Source organism: Cyprinus carpio, chromosome B25, assembly GCF_018340385.1.
Source record: "Cyprinus carpio isolate SPL01 chromosome B25, ASM1834038v1, whole genome shotgun sequence".
Classification (NCBI taxonomy): Eukaryota; Metazoa; Chordata; class Actinopteri; order Cypriniformes; family Cyprinidae; genus Cyprinus; species Cyprinus carpio.
The window spans coordinates 20,748,434-20,772,897 of record NC_056621.1 but is presented as its reverse complement, the minus strand read 5'-3'; the positions used below and the strand labels follow the sequence as shown (position 1 = coordinate 20,772,897).

General features: G+C 37.6%; 1 protein-coding gene across 1 annotated transcript in view; it reads left to right on the top strand.

The window, feature by feature from the left end:
- Positions 1–3,281: 3,281 nt before the first annotated feature.
- Positions 3,282–24,464, top strand: part of ankrd27 (ankyrin repeat domain 27 (VPS9 domain)) — a 34,018-nt gene continuing 12,835 nt past the window's right edge. Inside the window, exons 1-13 of the mRNA XM_042752541.1 lie at positions 3,282–3,427; positions 7,187–7,309; positions 9,550–9,660; positions 9,758–9,914; positions 10,077–10,231; positions 10,576–10,635; positions 10,716–10,769; positions 10,851–10,916; positions 11,101–11,177; positions 11,347–11,474; positions 12,655–12,733; positions 12,852–12,984; positions 24,280–24,360. Of these exons, the coding sequence (XP_042608475.1) occupies positions 7,208–7,309; positions 9,550–9,660; positions 9,758–9,914; positions 10,077–10,231; positions 10,576–10,635; positions 10,716–10,769; positions 10,851–10,916; positions 11,101–11,177; positions 11,347–11,474; positions 12,655–12,733; positions 12,852–12,984; positions 24,280–24,360 (1,203 nt within the window). The 5' untranslated portion in view covers positions 3,282–3,427; positions 7,187–7,207. The remainder of the gene's footprint in view (positions 3,428–7,186; positions 7,310–9,549; positions 9,661–9,757; positions 9,915–10,076; positions 10,232–10,575; positions 10,636–10,715; positions 10,770–10,850; positions 10,917–11,100; positions 11,178–11,346; positions 11,475–12,654; positions 12,734–12,851; positions 12,985–24,279; positions 24,361–24,464) is intronic.

Below are 24,464 nucleotides of genomic sequence, written 5' to 3'. Positions count from 1 at the left end.
ACAGGATTTTGGCCAAAAACTCTCCATATCTGCTTCACCCACTGCCCCAAAACGAATACCTCCCCAACGCCTCGGCCACTGCCTCAACAGGATTTCTGCTCCCACATTGAGATGCCCAGGGATGTGAACTGCTCTCAGCAAGAGGATCTGGTGCACCAGCCTGTAAAAGGGGCGCAAACGCAGACCTCCCTGGTGGTTGATGTAAGAGACCACCGCTGTGTTGTCGGTGTGCACCAACACATGGAGATCTCTTAGGTCCAGGAGGAAGTGTCTCAATGCTAGAAACACGGCCAGCATCTCCAGGCAGTTGATATGCCACGTGAGATGGTGACTACTCCACAGACTGCGGGCCGAGTGGGCACTCATAACCGCTCCTCAACCAGTGAGGGATGCGTCAGTCGCTAGTGTTACATGGCCACAAGGAGCTCCCAGCACCAGGCCCTGAGACAAGAACCAAGGTTTCCTCCACATGTCTAAGGCATGTAGGCAGTGCCGCGTGACCTTGAGCATGCAAAGCAGGTTTCCCCTCGGGGAGAACCCCTTGGTCTTGAGCCACCACTGTTGCGGGCTCATGTACAGCAGGCCAAAAGGTATCACTTTGGACACAGCTGCCATCAGACCCAGCAGTTGTTAAACTGCTTGACAGTGAGTGACCGGCCTTCTCTCACTCTCGTGATAGCAGTGAGGATCGGCTTGATCTGAGCAGGGGACAAATTTGCCTACATCGTGGTCGAATCCCACACCATGCCCAGATAAGTGGTTCTCTGTAATGGAGAAAGCACACTTTTCTTGGCATTTAGTCTTAACCCCAGCTCTTTCATGTGGATGAGAATGACATCTCGATGCAGAACCGCCACCTGCTCCAATTGAGCTAGTATCAACCAATCGTCAATATAGTTCAGTATACGGAGGCCCTGGAGTCGCAGCAGAGCCAGAGCAGCATCCACACACTGTGTGAAAGTGCAGGGTGAGAGTGCAAGGCTGAAAGGAAGAACTAGTTGTTTTAGAGATGTCCAAAGAGGTAGCGAGCCTCTTAAGTACTGCTACATTTCCGGGCGGTGACTGACAGAAGCACTCACTGGAGACTGTTGCACCCTGAAGCACGGTGAGTGGCAGGGTTGGCAGATCGATCTCCTGAGGGCACTTAGGAGAGACAGGCACCATGTAATGTGGTGTACACCACTCTTCCCCGAAGTCCTGAGCAATGGCATCAGGACTCACATACCTGAAGTCTCCTATTGAAAACGAAGGTCCTCAGACCCGTGTCATCTCCTAGGAAGACTAAACTGATAGAACCAGAGCCTGCTCAGGGCAGGACCCAATAAGGCACACTTGGTAGGGGCTCCTACACCGCCAGGTGACCTACTAAGGGAACCAGGCTCTCGAGACTGGCCTCTGGTGCACTTAGAGTGGCTAAGTCGTGCCCTGAAATGATGGACTGGCAGGGAATGGCTGAACCAGCTGCTCTAGAGCACTCCGAAGAGGTAGCGAGAATCTTAGACCACTACATTTACAGGCGGTGACTGAGAGAAGCGCTTGCCGGAGACCGCTGCAGACTGAAGCACCGTAGGTGGCAGGGTTGGCAGATCGTTCTCCCGAGGCCACTGAGGAGAGACGAGCACTGTATGAGGTGTACACCGCTCTTCCCCAGAGGGAAGGGGATAGCAAGCAACACTGAAACAATGTTAAGTCACAAAGTTGTTCAAGTGTTGGTTCAATATCTCTTTTGCAGCCACAATTAATGTTAAGACAAGATTGAGAATTAAATAGAAAATCAATGAAAATATAATTGAATCAAAATTTAGAAGTGATGTTGGTTTAGTATCACTTCTGCATTTGCAATTAGTGTTGAAACAATAGTAAGATAAAAAAAAATTATTTAATCAACATTACACTTTGATTGCTTCCATTACTGTTGCAGAATTAACATTGAAAAGAACAAAAAAAGTATAGTAAAAAAAATAGTAATAATGTTGAATCAGTGGTACACTATGATTGATTCCACATCACTGCTGTTGAATCATTATTGAAATGAAAAATTATCAATGGTAATGTCTATATATATATATATATATATATATATATATATATATATATATATCAATGTTAATGGGATGCAGGTTTGAAATCATTTTTGTTAAAACATAAAAAATACAACTGAATTGTCAACATAAAATAATGTTACCATATGATGTACGTAAGTTAATATTGAAGCAACATTGAGAAATTAAAAAAAAAAAAAAAAATGTTTGGGGAAAACCTTTTCAAACATAAATGACACTTCTCCAGCAGTTGATTCAATTTATTTTATTTGACAGTTAAACAAAATCAATGACAAAATGAAAGAAAAAGTGGGACAAACAGGACAAATGCGTTACAATCTTTAAAAATAACATCACTTTCAAAAGTCTGATTTCATTATAAGACGTGGTCCAGTGATTCAAGTTTGCAAAATCTGGCTTGCATCAGACTACTGCCTCTTTTCCTTTGGGTTCTCTGAAATCTGAAAGAATGTTACTTCAGAGCAAGTCAATTCAGTTGTATTTTGAGTGTGTGCATGTGTGTGTGTTTGTGTGTTTGTGTGTTTGTGTGTGTGTGTGTGTGTGTGTGTGTGTGTGTGTGTGTGTGTATGTATGTGTGTATGTATGTGTGTACATACACACACACACACACATATATGTGTGTGTGTGTGTGTGTGTGTGTGTGTGTGTGTGTGTACATGCATACATACATACATTATTTTTTTATTAATATTCTCAGTAAAATGTAGTCAGGATTAAATATCTGAAGTACAGTTACATTTAATGTATTCTGATTAAGTTCAAAACAAAAGCAACATATAAATAAAAAAATAAAAAAGTAACAATACTGCGATAAATAAACAATTTAATGAGAGGTGTAAAAATATTATTAAATAAAGACAGTTATGTTTGTTTTTACTCCATAATACAAATAATGCATTTTCATCCTAATCACAACGAAAATTATTTCTTTGAACTGCTATTAAACAAATGAAAAGATTTTAAATAATATGCGCAGGTTTTAGTTTGACACTAGAGTGAGCTGTTGTGTGTGTGCGTTCATGCCAAGTACTTCCCCCAACGATTTTATGTATTTATTTATTATTTTTTATCATCACAATTCAGTCATTTTAAGTTTGTGCGTTCGTTCACAAGCAGAAATAATTTTTAAAAGATTTGTCACAACCTGAACGAGACGCTTTCCTGTGTCACGCTGGCAAACTGAAAGACGCTTTGTGATTGGTTAACGCATCACCGAGTTCATCCCTGATTGGTCGATCTCATTTCAGTTTAATCATCAGTTTGTGCTGCTGACGATAAGTTGTCTGAAATGTTCCTGCGTTCGCTGATAAACTCCAGTAAATGCTCTGTTTACCACTTTATCACCCTGTACATAATTATATGAGGTAAGCTTAATCTCCTTTCTCTTTCATGACGGCGTTATGGTTAAATCTTAAGTGTGGTTGTTCTCTTGTTTGAGAGCTGTTAGCAATAGCAAGTCTCAGGCACTGACAGAAAATGAGCCCTAATGTTAGCACTCATATTGTAAATGTTTATATTCTGCATCATCGAAACGCGTATGTATACACAAAGAATCACAAATAAACAAATATCTTTCTTGCTCAATCATTTATCCCATGCAGTTTGTAACTTAATAGTTAAAACACAAACTACAAGTTATATTAATCAGCTATTTCCATGAAATAACGTTATAGCATGTTTTATCACGCGTAACGTTAGTGTTAAAAGACGAATTATATGTGATATGAATCAGCGTCAGGCTCAGATGAGGATTTCAGATTGAACCTGTCAAATATGTACACGTAGGTACTAAAAATATGTTGTTTGACGCTATTGTATTTGAGTCTTCTGATGTTATTTTTTCATTGAATTGTGTCAAGTTTTATAAAATATTATCAGAATTTCTAGTGTATGGATTGTAACGAATATTAGTGTTTATAATTAATACACTATTTATGATTGAACAATATGAAATAAGGGTTGTAATAGTATTGATTCGCAACGAGGCACGTGATTGTTATGCCCTGAAACATTGCCTGATATTTTCAGTTTGCATGGTAAAAAAAAATGCAATTACTATTTTTATTATTTTTTAAATATACATGGTGTTAGTGTGGAAAGTTTAATTTTGTATATGAATCTGTATATGAAATAATATTTTAATAAGTCTTAACTGGTCTGTTCTCAGCATGTTGGGATTTATTTATTTTCTTATTTATTTATTTTTTGACTTGATGGTCTACGACAGGGGTATCAAACTAAGCTCCTGGAGGCCCACTGTCCTGCAGAATTCAGCTCCAACCATAATCAAATGCAACTGAACCAGCTAATCAATTTCTTTAGGAGTGCTAGGCAAGTGTGTTTGAGCCACACTCTCCAGAACAGTGGCCCTCCAGCAGCTAAGTTTGACATGTTATCTAGGAGGTCCATTAGGTTGTATTTATTTAAGTTCTACGCCATAGAGTGACTTGTTCAGAAGAGTCCATGGGACTGTATTCACTTGGTAATTGAGAGAGAACTAGATTGGAGTGTCATGTGCCTAAACTTTATTTGTATTAGGTGCATGTACACATGGAACTAGAGAGGTCCAAAGACAGAGCCCTGTGGGACTCCACCTGTCATTGAGGTTCACACAATTATAGTGGCCTATGTTAAAGGGATAGTTCACCCATACATGAAAAGTCTGTCATTTATTCACCCTTGTGTCATTCCAAACTTGCATGATACTCTGCAGAACACAAAGAAGACATTTTGATACATTGTACATTTTGGTTACAGTCGGCTTCTATGAACAAAACACTGAGACTTTTGTCAAACTAGCTTATCTTCTTTTACATTACACAGGCGAAAGAAAGTCGTACAGAGTTGAAACCACATGAGGATTGATAAAATTATGGACAGAATTTTGACAACAATTTCCACATTTTATTTAAAAATGCAAATAAAATAAATAAATTTGAACAATCTGTGTTTGTTGCAGTGCAGCCAAATGACCTTTGAGGGCAGTAAAATCACATGTTTTATAATGTTACGGCAGTTACCCATATCAGTTTTGTCCTTTTAAATTAAATAAATGGTTCGGTTTGGATCATTTGTGGCCTGGTGTTGGGTCAAGCTAATAGTTCAATCATGTTATTTGGAAAGGCATGTCCCATTGCCAGTGTATTGAATACCTGGGAGCCATGGGCCAGTTTAATGTTGACCAGAAAACATGGTTGTCTTAACTCCCTGCAAGGATCACAGGAGTGTGGTTCCCCCTCAACCCAGTTTGTTATGGCCTGGAGGAGCAGATCACATGGCAAATTTCACATTCTTCAGGGTTTCAGCAGACAGTCATCTGGGAAATCTTCCCATGATTCCCAGAATGAGGGTGGAGGCCTGACTCTGGAATATCATCAGACTTTTGGCCTTGACCTCTCAGAGCGGCCATGTGATTCTTTAATCTTCGTCTGGACACCCAAAGCCTCTTCATCTTCATGGCTCTCCTCTTCCTTATCCGTCATTTGAAAAGTTTAAAGATTAAATTATTCCTGGTGTCGCAAACTCTCTTTAACCACCAAAAATATGTGAGTAAGACTTTGGCAACTGTTATGTTTTTACCTATTGTTCAATTAAAACTTAAAGTTCATAGTTCTAGGTTAATAATGCTTTTCTTGGTCATTTCTTGGTAAATTTTTGGGGTGGGAGTGGGGTGGGGGGTTGTATGGTATGTCTCGGATGTATTCTTAACAGGTTTTGTGATATTAATTCTACAGTCTTTTTGGTCATAATGCGCAAGATATTTTAAGGAAGTGAGCAGAATAGACTGTGTATTTATTTCCCCCTCACAACATAGTGGGGAATTCCTGCAGTCAGATGCTAAACCAAGACTAGCTCAAAAATACAACTGTGGGCGAAATGAAGACTAATTTCAAACTGAGGTAGGAACGTGTGGCTTTAAATGTTAATGTCTTCTTCCTCATCTTCAGCCTGAATAAAGTTTATTGTGGTGCGCTTGGCCTCCTCATGGATACGGTCATGTTTTTGTATGTGTTTTGAAGTTAATTTCATTTTCTGGATGCCCTAATGAGTTCAGCTGAAATTCATCTGATGGGCAGCGAGTGAAAGAAGAGAGGGCGAGGAAGGAGCCTTTTTTTTTTGTCTCTCTGTTTGTAGAAAATGTGTGTGATGATTACTTGTGTAAAGGGCTGCTTGTCTCTGAAAAACTCACTGGCACAATGCTGGAGTCATCTGACTGGTTGCTAGGGTGTTTTTTGAAGCATTATGTCATTACTAAGGTGTATGTAACACTAGCAGCTCTGATCATGTGACTAAAAGTGTAAGTCTTATTGGTTGGCCTGTTTGCTTAGCATTGCAATGAAAAAAAGATTTATGTAAGCCCGTTACCGCCACTGAATAAAAAAAAAAAATTAATCTCAAAATTCTAACTTTTTTACCTTGCAATTGTGACTTTACATCTTGCAGTTGTTGTTGTTGTTGTTTTTGTTCAGAAGTCAGAATTGCGAGTTTATATCACACAATGTTGACTTCATAATTAGCAATGTGAGTTTATGTCTCCCAATTCTGAGAATAATAAAAAAAAAAGTGAATTTACAATAGACAGTTTTTTTTTTTTTTTACCTTTTTTATTTAGCTAGTGCTGGAAACAGACTTTGATAAAGAGTAGAACACCTCTAATAAAAATACAAAGAAAGAAACAAGCAAACAAAGAAAAAAAATGTTTGTGTTGGTCCAAACAGATGCATGGATATCTGTTCTTTTAAATTATTCTAATATTTTTATTGCTCCATGTTTTTGTTCTGAATATTCATCGTGGCATTAATACTTATGGATAGGGGTCTGTTCAAATCACTACTCGTAAGTGTGAACGATCATAAAAAGTCAAAGTCATGCTTGTTTTTGGCAAACACCATTTAATATTTGAAAAAGATATTATAATGGGAAAATAAAACAGCTTTTTAAAGTTCAAAATACAATCAGGACAGAGAATGTAAGCTGGGCAAAAATGGTTAGTAATGCTAATCCACTTTAGTTCAACCCCCACATCCTTTGACATGTCTAAAATTCCTTTTCGCCATATTTTCAGGTCTTTCTTTCTCTTTATGCGTTTCTTTTTGTCCCCTCCTGTCTCTCTGTCTCTTTAAGAACTGGAGTGCGGGACACATATGGCTGTGTATGATGAGAATATCCTGAAGAACCCTTTTTACCAGGCCCTGGAAAAACACAGACCGGATCTGTGCAGCAGGGTGGCAGAACTCCATGGCATCGTGAGTCTCTCACTTCCACATTTCTCATGTTTGATATATTTTAATGGCGATACTGTTTGAGCTCCTACTCATTTACAGCTTTCAGACAGAGCAAGAGTGAATGTTGTTTGTTTGTTGGCGACTGAAACGATGAACAGATTTATTTGTGGAACGTAATTAGTCATGTATTCATTCATGTGACTGTGGTCTGTTCACATGTGGTCAGAAAGAGATTCTGTGTGTATGAACTGATTGTTTTATGTTAAGAGATGTTAGAGGTTCTGCTAACCAAGTAATTATAACAATATTATGCTTGCGGTTTATTCTCAAACTCTCATATAATCATATGTCTTATTCGCTGTCATGTTTTATGTGTATAGAAATGTTTCCCTATTCTTTTTATTTTTTAATATAAGTAAGGGGCAAGAGATATGATTACATGACATGATTATAAATGTTATTCTGTATAAAGAACATGTGAGAATAAATCTGTTCTCAGACACCAACGATAACAAGACCTCAGCATCCACTCTCTCAGAATACTCTTCTTCTGTGTTTGTTTACACTAGTTTTGGAAACAGCGCCACCACTCTCGCCTTTTTGTGCATCAGCAGCTGCTCGGGGAAAAAAAAATCGACACACAGACAAAAATAAAAAATACAAAATTTGCTTTTTCGTGCCATGAATGATAGTGCCTGGTGAATAGCCCCATTAGGGGTCTTTTGTTTAGATTCAAAACCATCAACGCACAGATTTTCGAAATTGCATGAAAAGGCCTTAATACTGTGTAATTGAAGCTTCTGCATTGCTTAACACCCATAAACTGCTTCCAGTTAGAACAATATTACTTGAATTGAATAAACTTTAGTCAGGGTGCATTTTACATGAATGAAAATGAGACTGGGGAGTAGACTTTAGTCTTTTCCAGTTGCATTCACTGTATAAAGATCCTAGATCACATGGAGTTTTTGTCTACTGGAAGTATTCTGGAACAATGTTATGTCAGCTGAACAATTGGAATATTGTTAAACAACAGTACAGCTCATTGAACCCACTGTACTCAGCCTGTTTTCATTCCTGACAAAAATGAAACATGGCACTACCCTGACTAATGTCTATCAATATTACTATTTACTGAACATTGGCATCCCATTTTGGTTGCCATTGTATCAAAGACGATAAAACACTATTACATTTTGATATCATTTACTCACCTAAATCCATTTTAGTTGTTCTAAATCCATATGTCTTTGTCTTCTGTGAACTCAAAAGAAAAATTTAGTGGCAGTATAACAAAAAGAGGATAAAACACACGAGAAAAGTTCACATGACCAGGGAGCTGTATTTCAAAGGCCCTCGAGGAAGGAAGAGTGCAGTGCACAATTCTGAAGGTGAAATGCAAGGACCTTCTTAGCAGCGAAATTTAGAAGTTGCGTTAAAGGGATATTCCAGCAAAAAAATGAAAATTGTGTCATTAATTACTCACCCTCATGTCGTTCCAAACCCGTAAGACCGCCGTTCATCTTTGGAACATGAATTAAGATATTTCTGATGAAATCTAAGAGCTTTCTGACCCTCCCATAGACCGCAACATAATGTTGCCAGACCCAGAAACATAGTAAGGACATCGAAAAAACTGTCCATCTGACATCAGTGGTTCAACCATAATTTTATGACACTAAGTGAATACTTTTTTTTTTTGCATAAAAAAAATAACAACTTGACTCAACGTTTCTCCTCCAAATCACATGTTCTGCCATTATGGAGAATCACGAGTGAGCAGCATCTACATCTACAGCAGTACTTTTGATAATGATGGACGAAGTGTTTCTTCGGAGAAGGATTGTTGAATAAAGTCATTATTATTCTTTTGTTTGCACACTGAAAGTATTCTTGCGGCTCCGTAAAATTACAGTTGAGCCACTGATGTCACATTGACTGTTTTATCGATGTCCTTACTGTGTTTCTGGACCTGGGAACATATCAGTTGCATTGCTGCCTATGCAGGGACAGAAAGCTCTCAGATTTCATCAAAAATATCTTAATTTGTGTTCCAGAGATGAACAAAGGTCTTACAGGTTTGGAATGGCATTAGGGTGAGTAATTAAAGACTGAATTTTCACTTTGGGATGAACTATCCGTTCAATATGAAAGTGCTTTGATAACAGAATTTTAGTTTTTGAGCGAACTGATGCATCCTTGACCTAAGTTAGCTGGGTTTGTTCTGTAGGCTGTTATTTATTGTGTGATGTTTGTTTTAGATTCTGGTGCCGTGTTGTGGAAGTTTACCAGCGGGCTCTTTTACAGCTTCTCAGTTCGACGGATACGTGCTTCAGCCTGCCGAACAGGGTTACCAGACGCTGGATGGAAAGGTATGTTAATCCCACATATAATCTCACAGAAGTTCTACATGAATCATCCGGATGCTGTCTGTACCCGAACAGCTGTTTTGTGTGACATATCTTCCAGGAAGTGTCTATAGACAATAATCAGGTCCGGCTGGGTGCAGGGTTTCCCAATCCCACCTCTGTCCCCATCCTGTTTGAGGAGACCTTCTACAACGAGAAAGAGCAGGCCTACAGCATACTGTGCATCACACGGCCCTTCGACGCTGACCACAGCCCTGGTGATTCGATAGTCAATGACTGATTTGCATCAAAAATTCAGATCAACAATGAAAAGATTTAGCGATTTATTGGCATCTTGTTGCAACATGCCTTGCTAGGATGAGGTGGAATAATGTAAATGTAATGTTTGCTGGACTAATGTCTTGATTCAACTTTTGCAGAGGAGTTGAGTACTGTTTCTGTCCCGTACTGTCTGAAGAATATCGAGGATGTGAGGGAATTCCTGGGCCGCCATGCTGAAAAACTGGACAAGTTTGTGGCCGCCTTTTGCCACTCCTTTAAGGAGCAAGAGAGGAAGGGCCTTCGACATCAAATAGTGAGAGAAACTCTTTACATTAAATAATTTCTTGTCTGTATCCACATTAGTTATTAACAAAAATTATTAAATGGTTTGGATGGGCTGGACATTGATACAGATTTTAAACTCTATTCTGTATAGCTCCTGATTAGATGTTGATTTGATCAGTTTATGTTGGTAATACAGGACTTGTATTACCTCCAAGAGTTTACTTTGAATTAAAAGCCAGATAGAGTTTATTGTATAACTATAATAACAATTATAACCAGGAAAAAGAAAAAAAATAGTAATCACACTGTATATAACACTTTGTATTTAAGATCATTTTATTATTGATTTGTTTTTCTCACCCAATCCTTCAGGACTCTGTAAATACCCTTTACACAAAATGTCTCCAGTTGCTGTTGAGGGACTCTCGTCTGGTAAGCTGTTTTATGAACTTCAGTACTTTGAAAGACTGATTCTTTACTGAAGCTTATAATGTAAAATGTGTCAATTTCAGAAGATTTTGGCGAGACAGGAGATACAGATGACTCTACTCAAACAAGCAGTGGAGGTCAGTTAAAAATGCACTTTTAAATGTATAACTTTGCCCAATTTATTTATTTTTGTTATAATTTCTTTCTTCCGTTTTCAGATGTACATCCATCATGGCATCCATGATCTACTCTTTAGTTATGTGGGGAGTCTTGAAGCAAGTCGGGTACTGATTCACATTAAATACCTCATTTTCACCTTAACTTGTGTTTTTATACAACGTAATCTATGTTTGTTTGTTTGTTTATTTAAATGAAATATTGTAATGGTCTGTATGGCTGTTATAAAAGTTGGGGATCACTGCAGTGACACATTATTTCCCTTTATTTCTGTACTGTTTGTCTCGACAGGATGCAGCGTTCAACAAAACCACGCGGTCCTTGCAGGATCTGCAGCAGAAGGAGCTTGGTGTGAAGTCAGAATTCAGGTGGGCATTCGCTGAGCCAAATCACTGCTATTTCTCAGTATTTCTGAGTTATTAGACAGCTGTAGAGTCCAGAATATCACAGAGACATGCAAAATGACAGAGAAATATCTGGCGTAACTTTACAAAATGTCTGTGATTTAAAATGATTTGTCACTTCTCTCTCTCGCAGTATAAATATTCCTCGTGCGAAGCGGGAGCTGAGTCAGCTGAACAGCTGTACGTCTCCCCAGCAGAAACTGCTCTGCATAAGGAAGGTTGTTTTAACCATCATGCAGTCAACCAGACACCGAGATGCAGGTGCTGTGACCACAAACCTTCCTTTTATATCATTGTGTGTGTGTGTTAAGGTTTGTCTAAACCAGCTCTTGCTATCCGAACTGCTTCTGCACCTCCTGTAACTGGATTAGGCAGTGTTCGCTCATTCCCGAAGAGATAGTCCTCTGTTTCACCCCAGTCTTTAGTTTTCTTGAGGCAGAGCAACAACACCGGCTGTGTGTGTTAACTAGAGGAATGCTCTCCTAATGTCTGTTTGTCAAACAGCTTGTTTAGTCATTTTCCCAATTTTGCCAAAACAAGGCACTGAAGGCAGACAGAAAAACTGTGTAGGCCTTGAACAAGAGGTTCTGTCCATTTTTATGTTGTCCAGTGCTTGTTTTCTTCAGGAAATATTTTATTAAGGTCATATATTATGCCTTATTTAGCCTTGTGGACAATTTATTTTATTTTATTTTCAATACATAATATAAGTTGTTTTACTCATCACTACAATAAAAATAATAAGAAGAAGAAGAATTGTTGTACTGTATTTTATTTATGCAGAATTGAGTTGAAAATAATAATTTTATTAAGGGCTAATTGTCATGATAATGTAAACAATCTTTTTATTCCTGAAAAAGGCTCATCTTATTTACAGAAAATAAATAAATAAATACATAAATTGCGAGAGATTCACCCATAGAGATAAAACTGAAAATGGCTACTTGCACAGGATTTATTTTTTTTATTAATTAATTAATTTATCAATTTATATATTTGCTTGTTTGTTTTCACTTTTTGTTTTATTGTTTAAAAATTCAGTGTGCGGCAAAATTGTTAGAATTGTTAGATGCTCAAACAATAAAATATTAGTGTCCTTCATTAATTAAAACAATGAAAAAAAAAAACTTATTATTTTTGGTTCGAACTGTTATTCATTTATTCTGAAGCAGAAAGTACAGTACAGTTGTGCTTAATCGTATGTTGTTTACATGCTGCTACAAAACTTAGAATAAACTGAAGATGAAAATCTTGCACATTTCTCCAAACACAGTGTCTATGCCTTGCTATGAAGTACTGTACTGTAGCATTTGTTTGGTAGTTTGGTGGACTGAGCACTGATTAACAGTTTATGCAAAGCTCTTGTGATTCGTGTGTGCATTATGTATCAGACACTCAGCTCATGGCAGTGATTTAACGGTCTGTGTGTGTCTTTCAGCAGTGAGCATTGAGGCCATGTGTGCTGATGATCTCCTGTTAGTCATTCTCTATCTGCTAATCAAAACAGAAATCCCTAACTGGTGAGTCGAGTGCTGGGTTTTCTGCAGCACAGTGATTTATTAATGAAATATCTTTAACAGTCTCTGTTGAGAGCTTCATTGTGTATGCAGAATGCTAATATCCTGATGTTTTCTTCAGGATGGCCAATCTGAGTTACATAAAGAACTTCCGCTTCCGTAAGTCCAGTAAGGATGAGCTGAGTTACTGTCTCACCTCGTTTGAGGCTGCGGTGGAGTACATCAGCCAGGGAAACCTCACCCAGAGCGCTCTGGTAAGAGATACGGCAGCGATAACAATGACTAAGATGGTCACGGTTTGGTTCAGGTTCTAGTAGTGATGATAATCCAACAACTAGTGGACTGAATCCTCCTCAGAATACAGCAACAAGAGGTTAAAGGAACAACGGTAACACTTTATTTTAAGGTGTTCTTGTTACACATTACATATACTTACTATTAAAATAACAATTAATTATGCAAAATTACATGCAAGTAACTCTAAACCAAACCTTAAAGGGATAGTTCACCCAAAAATCAAAATTATGTCATTAATGACTCACCCTCATGTCGTTCCAAACCCGTGAGACCTCCGTTCATTTTCGGAACACAGTATAAGATATTTTAGATTTAGTCCGAGAGCTTTCAGTCCCTCCATTGAGAATGTATGTACGGTATACTGTCCACGTCCAGAAAGGTAATAAAAACATCTTCAAAGTAGTCCATGTTACATCAGAGGGTCCGTTAGAATTTTTTGAAACATCGAAAATACATTTTGGTCCAAAAATATCAAAAACTACGTCCTTATTCAGCATTGACTTCTCTCCCGGGTCTGTTATGAGCGCGTTCACAACACATCCGGTTTGCGAACGAAACACTCGATGTAACCGGATCTTCTTGAACCAGTTCACCAAATCGAACTGAATCGTTTGAAACGGTTCGCGTCAACAATAAGCATTAATCCACAAATGACTTAAGCTGTTAGCTTTTTTAACATGGCTGACACTCCCTCTGAGTTCAAATAAACCAATATCCCGGAGTAATTCATTTACTCAAAAAGTACACTGACTGAACCGAGCCAGATAACGAACGAAACATTGACTCGTTCTCGAGTCAAGAACCGGTTGCATCGGTTTTCGGATCACCGGTAGTGATGGGAAGTTCTGTTCTTCTCCGAGAACCGGTTCTTTCGGACAGTTTAATTCAATAAACCGGTTGCCGAAAACGGTTCACCAGTTCTTTTGCGCTCGACGTAATGACTTCATCAGGGTTTTTCCTACATTGATAATTTTTTGGCGGCCGCCAAAATGATTTTTTGTCCCGCCAAAGCCTTGATGTGTAATTGGGTTTTGTGCATTATAGTTTGGTTGATAGTTTGGTTTTGTGCATTATAGTTTGGCACGCGCACTCTCCGTCTTCAGTTCTGTCTTTGCTCTCTCCCTCGCATCAAAATCAACTGATCCTAAAGGTAGGGAGACCGAATCCATGTTTCACGTGGTGCATTCGGAGAATATTTTTGCTGAATTACTGCTGGGTGTGAATTGCAGTCAAAAAAAAAATAAAAAAATTGCCTTCTCTTACAACTTGTGACAAGCATTCCGCACATGCACCTGACATAACTTTAAATAAACAAACAAACAAACAAAAAAAATCTATCCAGTTATGAAGTGTTTTTGTGCGTGTGTGTTGACAAATCTTTCGCGATGTCTTAACAGCCAGGATTCCCACACAACACGTCCGCTAAAGTCCGATTCGCGACCAAATGACTCCTTTGAGCGATTCATTATAATGAATGGTTAAAGCAGTTGGTCTGCCCGTCAGTGTCTGAATCGGTGTATAACAAATCATTACTTCTTAGAAAAACATACACATCTGAAATGAGAAAGTAAGTGTGCTTACCCCATTTAGCAAGACTGTTTAGTAAAATTTAGCCTTAATAATCCACAGTATGTATAGGCCTACGACAATGTGTAGTAAATTACCTATAAAATCATTTAAAGTTAGACTGGAGTGAGATGAAACTAGATCAAAGCACAAAGCAAGCTGTTGCTAGCTAGCTGCTAATTTAATAAATTTTATATGGTAAAAAATTACATGATTACACCTTTTAACGCTACGTTTTTAATGCTACTTTTTAATTGATATGATTAAAATAATTATCAGGTCTATCAAAAAAGGATTTTATCTTTCAAAACTATGAAAGCCAGTCGTGGAAAAATCACAGCTTTTTTTGCAAAGAGGGCAAGAAAGGATGGCAGTGAGAGTGACAGGTAAAATCTGTGTCTGGTAATTGCATAATTTGTAAATAGAAAAATTGGGATACCTTTGGCATTTCAAATATACTTTGGTATCAATGATGTTTACATGTAAAATAAGTTGTAATCGCTTTCTTTTACTATCTAGCCTGACAGTGATCATTGTTTTTTTTTTTCATGAATAAATAGGATAAGAAAATATCACTAACTGTTTCTTTGTATTTATTTTAAATTTAAGATTTATTGTCAATATTGGGCTTGCGGATCATGTGGGTACTAGGGTACTCTTTGCTGTGTGTGGATGACCATGTCGCCACCACCGAAGACCAATTTTGACCCAGGAAAAACCCTGTTCATTGGCGATGATTGCCCTTGATTCAAGCCTTCGGTTTACCCGCGCTCATAACATTAGCACAGAATCAGTTCAGAATCAATCATCAAAAGAACCAGTTCAGTTCAGACGCGCTGAGTGTCAGTCTGAATCACGCATGCGCAGTATCATCAGCTCCTCGGTTCTCGAATCGCACGCGTCCGACAGAAAACGGTTCTTGACTCGAGAACGAGTCAATGTTTCGTTCGTTATCTGGCTCGGTTCAGTCAGTGTACTGTTTGAGTAAATGAATTACTCCGGGATATTGGTTTATTTGAACTCAGAGGGAGTGTCAGCCATGTTAAAAAAGTTAACAGCTTAAGTCATTTGTGGATTAATGCTTATTGTTGACGCGAACCGTTTCAAACGATTCAGTTCGATTTGGTGAACTGGTTCAAGAAGATCCAGTTACATCGAGTGATTCGTTCGCGAACCGGATGTGCTGTGAACGCGCTCATAACAGACCCGGGAGAGAAGTCAATGCTGAATAAAGTCGTAGTTTTTGATATTTTTGGACAAAAATGTATTTTCGATGCTTCAGTAAATTCTAACGGACCCTCTGATGTCACATGGACTACTTTGAAGATGTTTTTATTACCTTTCTTGACGTGGACAGTATACCGTACATACATTCTCAATGGAGGGACAGAAAGCTCTCGGACTAAATCTAAAATATCTTATAATGTGTTCCGAAGATGAACGGAGGTCTCACGGGTTTGGAACGACATGAGGGTGAGTCATTAATGACATAATTTTGATTTTTGGGTGAACTATCCCTTTAAAGCTCCAGTATGTGACTTTTGTAATTGACCACAAGAGGGCGCATTTCCAACAATAACAAAGGCGAAGCTTGATGACGCTATGAAGCAGGTGACGATGGGAGATGTCGTTTTTAATGCGTTTTCACCATAGCAATGTATCTAAATTGGATAAACGAATCATGATCACGGATGAGGTAATTTATTCGTTTTTGTATTACCTGTATATATGATCGTATTATTTTATGTCATCATAATTAACGAACTGCAAGGAACGTGAAATGTTATACTATATTATCCCATTACAACTTACAGCTATTTGTTAAAGTGATTTGTTGGGTTAATGTTGTGCAGTGTTACGTGTTTATGGTTAATGCCGTGTTGTTTAACGTGCTCAAACCAATCGTTCTAAAAGTAAATTTGAACGAACATTTGCAAGTAATGACTAAATATACTTTTAAACACACATATCCGATTGTATTTAATTGTACTGCCATAATCTCGGTCACCACACGTGATAAAAAATCCTTACCTTAGTACAAAGAGAAATATAACTTACGTTTTACTGGCACTTCAATACTCGCCAAAGAGTTATCGTGATCCATAACAACGACAACCAAAACCATACGCGCGGCTATAACATAACCACCACTTCCGCATTTGACCATGTGATATTCCGGTGTGGTGGAACATCACATGGTCTACACCGGAAAAAAAGTATAGAGCGGACACTGCGTCACTGAGAGGCGACATATTTTTTCCGGGACGGCCAGTTATTTAAAATCATAATTTCTCTGATATAAAAAATCTTTGGAGACTTTTGAGATATTGTAAGTACACAACTGGAGGAAATATATCACACTGTGCAAGTTATTTTCGGAAATTGTATTACAAAATTCCTACATATTGGAGCTTTAATGCAAACCTCAACTATATAGGAAGTATATGTAGTTAATTAATATTACTCGGTACTTAAATGCATTATTACATAACAAGTACTCCTAAAAATAAAGTGTAACTGGATTAAAACATTTGTTTACAGGAGATGCAAGTTATTTTCTACTTTTCACATTTCATGATTCAAAATAATATTCATTTACAATAGATACAAGTTATTTTCTTCTTTTTTCACATGACAGTATTTAAAATGTATTTTGTCTTCAAGAGATGCTGGTTATTTTCTACTTTGACAGTATACATTTTTGTTTGCAGAAGATGAAAGTAATTTCCAATTATTATTTTTTGTTTTAGAAAACTTATTTTATTAATAAGTTAAGAATTAAGCTGAAATGTGACTATATTTCTCATAAGAGGTCTTCAATTCAAACAATCTTTGATTTAACCATAAATAGGTTGTTTCCTTCAATTATTTCAAAATCACAAAGATAAGAAATGCATTCTTCCATTAGAAAAAAAAAAAAACGACTTTTAATAGTAGAGTAGCTATATTTATAGTACAAACCTTTAATGAACTATGAGGGCAAAAAAAATAAATATATATTATATATATATATATATATATATATATATATATTATATATATATATATATATATATATATATATATATATATATATATATATATATATATATATATATATATATATATATATAATTCATTCAATAATCGTAATTGAGGTAAAGTGTTCAATTAATTGAGGTTTTGATTTTAGGCCATATCACCCAGCCCTAGCTCAGTGTGAAGTTGTAGCTCTGCGCCCTCACAAAACTTTATCATTTACATGCACTTTTAAGTCATGTGGCTTGAAACCAAATTTAAACCATTCAAGTGCAATAAGCAGTGAAAAATAACTTAATTTGGTAGTTGTGCGCTGTCTGAGAGTTTCTTGCGGTCAGCAAGTGCATGAATAATAAATTGAGTTATTTTACACGGTTCACTGCACTTAAACTGTCAAATGCACACAAACGTGTCAGAATCTCTATCTTTAAAAATCCTTGAAATACATATTTTCAATAGGAATCCAGGAGTTTCATGTGGAGTGTTCCCACACAGATGTTGACCATTCACAATTAAGTTATTCTTGGGTGAAAAACTTTACATTTAAATTTACTCAAGAATAATATGTATATTGATTTTATACAGTGAAGGCTATGCATTTTTTTTTTCCTGTCAATTACCTTATTCAATTATTTAGCATTTCTTTTTTCTCATAGACCTACCTGAAAAACTAATTTTGTTTTATTGTATTTATTTGTCCTGTTGTAATTAGGTTTTTTTTTTTTTTTTTTTTTTTTTGTACTCTTATTACTGTTTACCTGTGTTCATTAAATTTGAGAACTTTTTTTGGTACTTGTCTAGGCTAGTATTAGTTTTTGCAGTAATATTGAGACTGGTGTGGAGAATTATTAAAATTTCTATTAGGGATGCACCAACTGAAATTATTTGGCCCAAATATCAAAAAAAGCTCTTTTGGTGTTCAGCCGAATAAGCGAAAACACTGAATAAGTTGTATTAAACAATGACGTGACACAATCAAATATCAACCAGCGACGAGTGAGAGGCGTGCACTCTTTATAATACAGTAAACATGTCTGCAGTGTGGAAGCATTTAAAACTGTCAGAGAAAGACGTAATGAGAATCATTTTTAAATCTGCTGCTGTCAACGAAAAGAAGCACTTAGGTCTTCCTGTGGGTTTCCGCCCAGTGTTGCCAACTGATTTTCAGGGAATGTTGCTAAAGGCAGGACAATTTGTTGCTAAATAATGTTGTGATGTCATTGCACAATGACATCATTATGTAATAACAATGCAAAACTGCGTAGAATACACAATCAGATCACTCTGATCATCTCAGCAAAAAAACTATTATGAATATGATTTGAAATGTTAATTTAGATTTGTTAGTAAAACAAAAAAAAAATGTAATTAAAATATAAATAATATATTTATTGATGTATTTTCTTATTAACTAGTAAAACTCCACATTCTGAACAATTATAGTTTTAAAGAGTTTATTGGTAGTTAGTGTGCTACACTTTAAGAAAAGTCTGTAAAATAGGGCACAATGTACTGTTAATTTGAAGGACTTTTCTGTATTCATTTTTCACAGTTTTTTTTAAACCTACACATTGTATTTTGTGTTTTCAGGTTACAACTTAAAGGGTAAGTTCACCCAAAAATGAAGTCACCCTAGGGGTATGTGACTTTGTTTTTTCAGATGAATCCAGTCAGAGTTATATTAAAAATTGTCTTTGATCTTTCAAGCTGTTTAATGGGACTCAGCGGGTGTTGTATGCATCAGTCCAAAAGAAGTGAAATAAAGCTCATCCATCCATAATAAAAAGTGTCTCACGTGACTCCGGGGGGTGAACAAAGGCCTATTGAGGTGAATCAATGAATTTTTGTAAGAAAAATATCCATATTCAAAACATAATAATCACTTTAATCTAGCTTGTGCTCGCTGTTGTACACTGAAAGCAATTCCGGGGGAATGACTTGTGAGGTCAGCTTTACGGATGCGCTGCTCAGAAGTGACGAACGTGGAAACAGCAGAGAGCTCAAAAAAAGAAAAAGAAAAGGTCACTTATTAAAAGTACAAAATGAGGATTTGTAAAGAAGAATGTCAGAGGATTTAAACATAAGCCAAGAGGAGACTGGTTTTCCTTTGCTAAAGTAAGGATACTTTGCTTTAGGGATGGCCTGATACTGGCATCGGGTATCGGGTCGATACTGTACTCATATACTCGTACTCGTACTCATAAAAATGAGCCGATACCACGCACCGATACCACGTGCGTTTTGTGAAACGAATGGCCGCCACGAGCCGCCGCTTTGTCTAGGTGAACGCCATATGAACGTAAAATGTCGGCGGTTTGGGCTCATTTCAAGATAAGGGATGATGACAGAAGCAAGGCAGACTGTAAGTTATGTTCAGCTAAGGTGTCGAGAGGAGGAAAAGAAAGTACATCGTTTAACACCAGCAATCTAATTAAACATCTGAAGACGCATCATAGTGCTGAATACACACAGTTTAGTCAAGCTAAACAAGCAACTCAGCAGCCAACATTAACACAGGTTTTACAGAAGCGCGAGAAGATGTCCAGAGATAATCCACGGGCACTAAAAATAACAGAGGGAATTGCATACTTTATTGCACTTGATGACCAGCCATTGTCGGCTGTTGAAAACAAAGGATTTCGACATCTTCTTGGCATACTGGAGCCGCGATACGAAATTCCGAGTCGCCATCACATTACAACCGCTATGCTACCGAAAGTGTTTCATGATGTGAAAAAGCACGTCAGTGGCCTGTTGCGTGACGTTTCGACCGTCAGTTTTACAACAGATATTTGGTCAAGCAGTGTCTGCCCAATGTCTCTGCTCAGTTTAACTGTACAGTGGATTGATGACAACTTTACTCTTCGCCAAGCCACCTTACAAGCAAAGCCGTTTCGGGGTTCGCACACCAGTAAAGCCATAGCAGACGCGTTCGATGGGATGCTTCAGACCTGGTGCATTCCGAAAACCTCTGTCCACGTTGTGCTACGAGACAACGCTAAAAATATGATTAAGGGCATGAATGATGCTGGACTCCCCAGCCTACCTTGTGCTGCTCACACTCTCCAGCTGGTGGTCCACGAAGGACTTTTGTCACAGAGAAGTGTTGCTGATGCATTGGCTATCGGACGCAAAATCGTTGGCCATTTTAAACATTCTCCTCTAGCCTACTCCTGCCTCGAAGATATTCAGTTAGAGATCGGTCAGCCTGCAAAACGACTACAGCAGGACGTACAGACCCGCTGGAACAGTACATTTTACATGATCCAGTCCCTGATTGAGCAGAAACGGGCACTAGGAGTTTTTGTGTCCGAACATGAACTCCCTGATAATCTCACGGCTCACCAGTGGGCACTGCTGGAGAAGGTTGTAACTGTTCTGGGTCCGTTTGAGGAGTTAACACGAAAAGTTAGCTCTTCTGAAGCTATGGCAGCAGATGTGATTCCTGCTGTCACTGTATTGCAGCGATTTCTGTCTAGAGAGACCGACGATGACCATGGCATCAAAACTATGAAAGGGACTTTAGCTGCAGCTGTCAGGAGGCGATTTTCTGATGTGGAAGAACAACCCCTCTACAGCTTCGCTACTCTACTCGACCCCAGGTGTGTGTGTGTGTGTGTGTGTGCGTGTTTGTTTCTGTGTGTGTGTGTGTGTGTGTGTCTGTCTGTCTGTGTGCGTGTGGGTCTGTATCTATGTGCGTGTGTGTGTGTGTGTGTGTGTCTGTCTGTCTGTCTGTCTGTCTGTGTGCGTCTGTGTGTGTGTGTGTGTCTGTGTGTGTATCTGTGTCTGTGTGCGTGTGTGTGCTAGATAGCGAGTTAAAAGTTGCCAATGTCTTGCTGAAAAGTACATTTTAGTATTTCATTTTCATTAATAAATTATTTGATTAGGCTATGTTATTTTAATAAATACCTATTGTCAGATGCCTCATTTTTTTCTCCCTCTGTTATAGGTATAAAAATCTTTTTTTTCTCTAACACCAACACTGCTGCAAATGCCAAGGAGATGCTGATGCGTGAGCTGTTGAGGTCGTCTAGAGAAGAGGAGAATCATGACCTGCACGAACCTCCTGCCAGAAAACCACGCAGGGACCAGGCAAGCAGCAGCCTGGACAGTATATTTGATGAAATAGCAGATGAGCAAGCACCAGTCTCTCTAAACAGAGCTCAAGTAGGTTCTACTGCACAATTAGAGACATACCTAGGGGAGACCACAATTCCTCGAGAAGACAAACCACTACAATACTGGGCAGTTAACAAAGTGCGGTTCCCTACTCTGGCCAAAATGGCATCCATACCTCTCAGCACCATGCAGTAGTGTTGACAGTGAAAGGCTGTTCAGCTCAGTGTCACATATTGTGAATGACGACAGAAACAGAATCACAGCTGATCATGCAGAGATGATTTTGTTCATCAAAAAGAACCTGCCTCTCATTCTCCCAAAAAGTACCTAAGCTAGTTCAGATCACATTGCTGACTGAAATGTTTGTTTAATTGAAATATGTAAGTGTTTCATTGAGACTACACAACAGTTACATTGAAATTGAGTTAAATTGAAAGCTGGAGACGTTGTCAAACATTTCATTGATATATTGTTGAGTTGACTGTACAATACGTTTTATTTATATTTTGTCAGTTGTGAAGACAGTGCCAGTATTGAGGCTTTTTGTTTACACAGAAATATATATAATTTATTTTTTATTTGAAATTTGCTACATTTATTATTTTACTCATTATTTATTTTAGACTTGTTAAAACAAGCAGAGAAAATAAAAAGAGTCTTCTAACCTGTGTTCTAAAATAGTCTTCTGTCTTCTTTTCTGGTAGCCTGTAATTACTTTCGCGGTAGAAATATCGGTATCGGTACTCGGTATCGGCAAGTACACAAATGTAAATACTCGTACTCGTATCGGTTTGGAAAAAAATGGTATCGGGCCATCCCTACTTTGCTTCCTTTGCTCCTGTTTACAAACGCTGGTTTTCACGAGACTCACCAGCGCATGTACAACACTGACCTCTACGTCATGCTCCCGGAGCTGCTTCTGTGTACAACTGTTGGCGCAAGCTAGATTAAAGTGATTATTGCGTTTTGAATATGGATATTTTTCTTACAAAAATGCATCGGTTTACTACAGGAGGCCTTTGTTCACCCCCCAGAGCCACGTGAGACACTTTTTTTATGGATGGGCACTTTATTTCATTTCTTTTGGACTGATGCATACAACACCCACTGACTGCCATGAAACAGCTTGAAAGATCAAAAAAAAATTTAATATAACTCCGACAACACTCAAATGAAACCTTCATATAAACCTAGTATGCCTTGAGGGTGAGTAATTTATGGGCTAATTTTCATTTTTGGGTGAACTAACCCTTTAATGCATAATTTTCTGGCAGAAAATTACCAGTACCTTTTCCATTTTTCTACATATATATTTTTTTTTCTTTTTTTTTTAACTGATCAGCAAGTGCAGGTACAAACTAATAATAAGGTGTTATCATAAATGAACAATTATTATTGAACTACTGCAACTAGCAACTTATTTCACGTAATATGTGTACTGCTAGTCACCTTTGATTTCCTCTTTTTGTGTAATTTAGAGGGAAAATGTGTGCCTTTTATATCATTTGAGTCACAGTTGCTAAAAGTTGCCAAATAAATTGTAGAAATAGCTAAATTTGTTGCTAGGTGCTTTTTGAAGAAAAAGTTTCTAAAGTATTCTGAAAAGTTGCTAAATCTAGCAACAAAATTGCTATGTTGGCAACATAGTTTCAGCCAAAATAAAAGCTCCATCAACATTCATAAATGTTAGTGTTGTAATTATAATAAATTTATTATAACATTCAAACATGGAGATCTGTAATGTTTTCTGTTTTAAAAGAAGTCTCTCCTGCTCAGCAAGGCTGCATTTATTTGTACAATAAAAAGAAAAAAAAGTGCATGCCTTATTCAAGAAGAGGATCTCAAGAATGGCCAGAAACTATTATTTTACTAACTTATTAATTTTCAGTTAAATTGTGATTTATTGGTATCATGACTGCTAGAATGTTAAACAAAATGTTCAGTTAAATATTTGTAAATTGATGTTTTGTAATTGATTTTTTATTATTATTATTATTATTATTATTATTATTATTATTATTATTATTTGAAAAGCAAGATAAAAGAATAAAAAGCACATTTGGGTTGGCCCAGTGTTTCATTTTGTTTTGTTTCAGCTTCGGCCACTAATTTTTATTTCAGTGCATCCCTAGTTTAAATAGGGATTTTTGTTCCTACTGTGATATTATTAAAAATATATATATATATTTACAATATGCATAATTTAAGTTATCATCAAGCAAGTCCTGTGATAAACCACAGCAGGGTTTGAACAGTCAGCCTTTTAGGCACCAGGTCCAATATTTGTCCAGTAGGCTTAAAGAAGGGTGCTAAATCCCAGAATGCTGTGGCATTTCTTAGAAGCTGAACCTGTTTTATAAAGCCACTAGTAGTCGGTTTTTGTTAATAGTGGGTAAGCAGAGCTTCGGAGACCGTGTGGCCATGAGAAAATGTCCCAGTGTATTCAATAGTCACATGCATTTAAGATCGTGTGAACTGACACATACTGCACACACCTCCCAGTGCTGCATGTCTGAGTGTTGTTTGTGAATGTGCGCTGTGGTCCGCAGGGGTCAGGAGATCGACTGTCGTTCAGACAGAAGCTGGACCTACTGTCCCAGAATGCTACACCTATAGACCAGCTGTTTGAGGTGAGCCTCTTTGTGTAACCAGTTTCAACTTCCTCTGAACACCAGAGGAAGAAATATTATATTTAGTACTAATAGTAAGAGCTTTTCTGTGAAACCAAAGACTG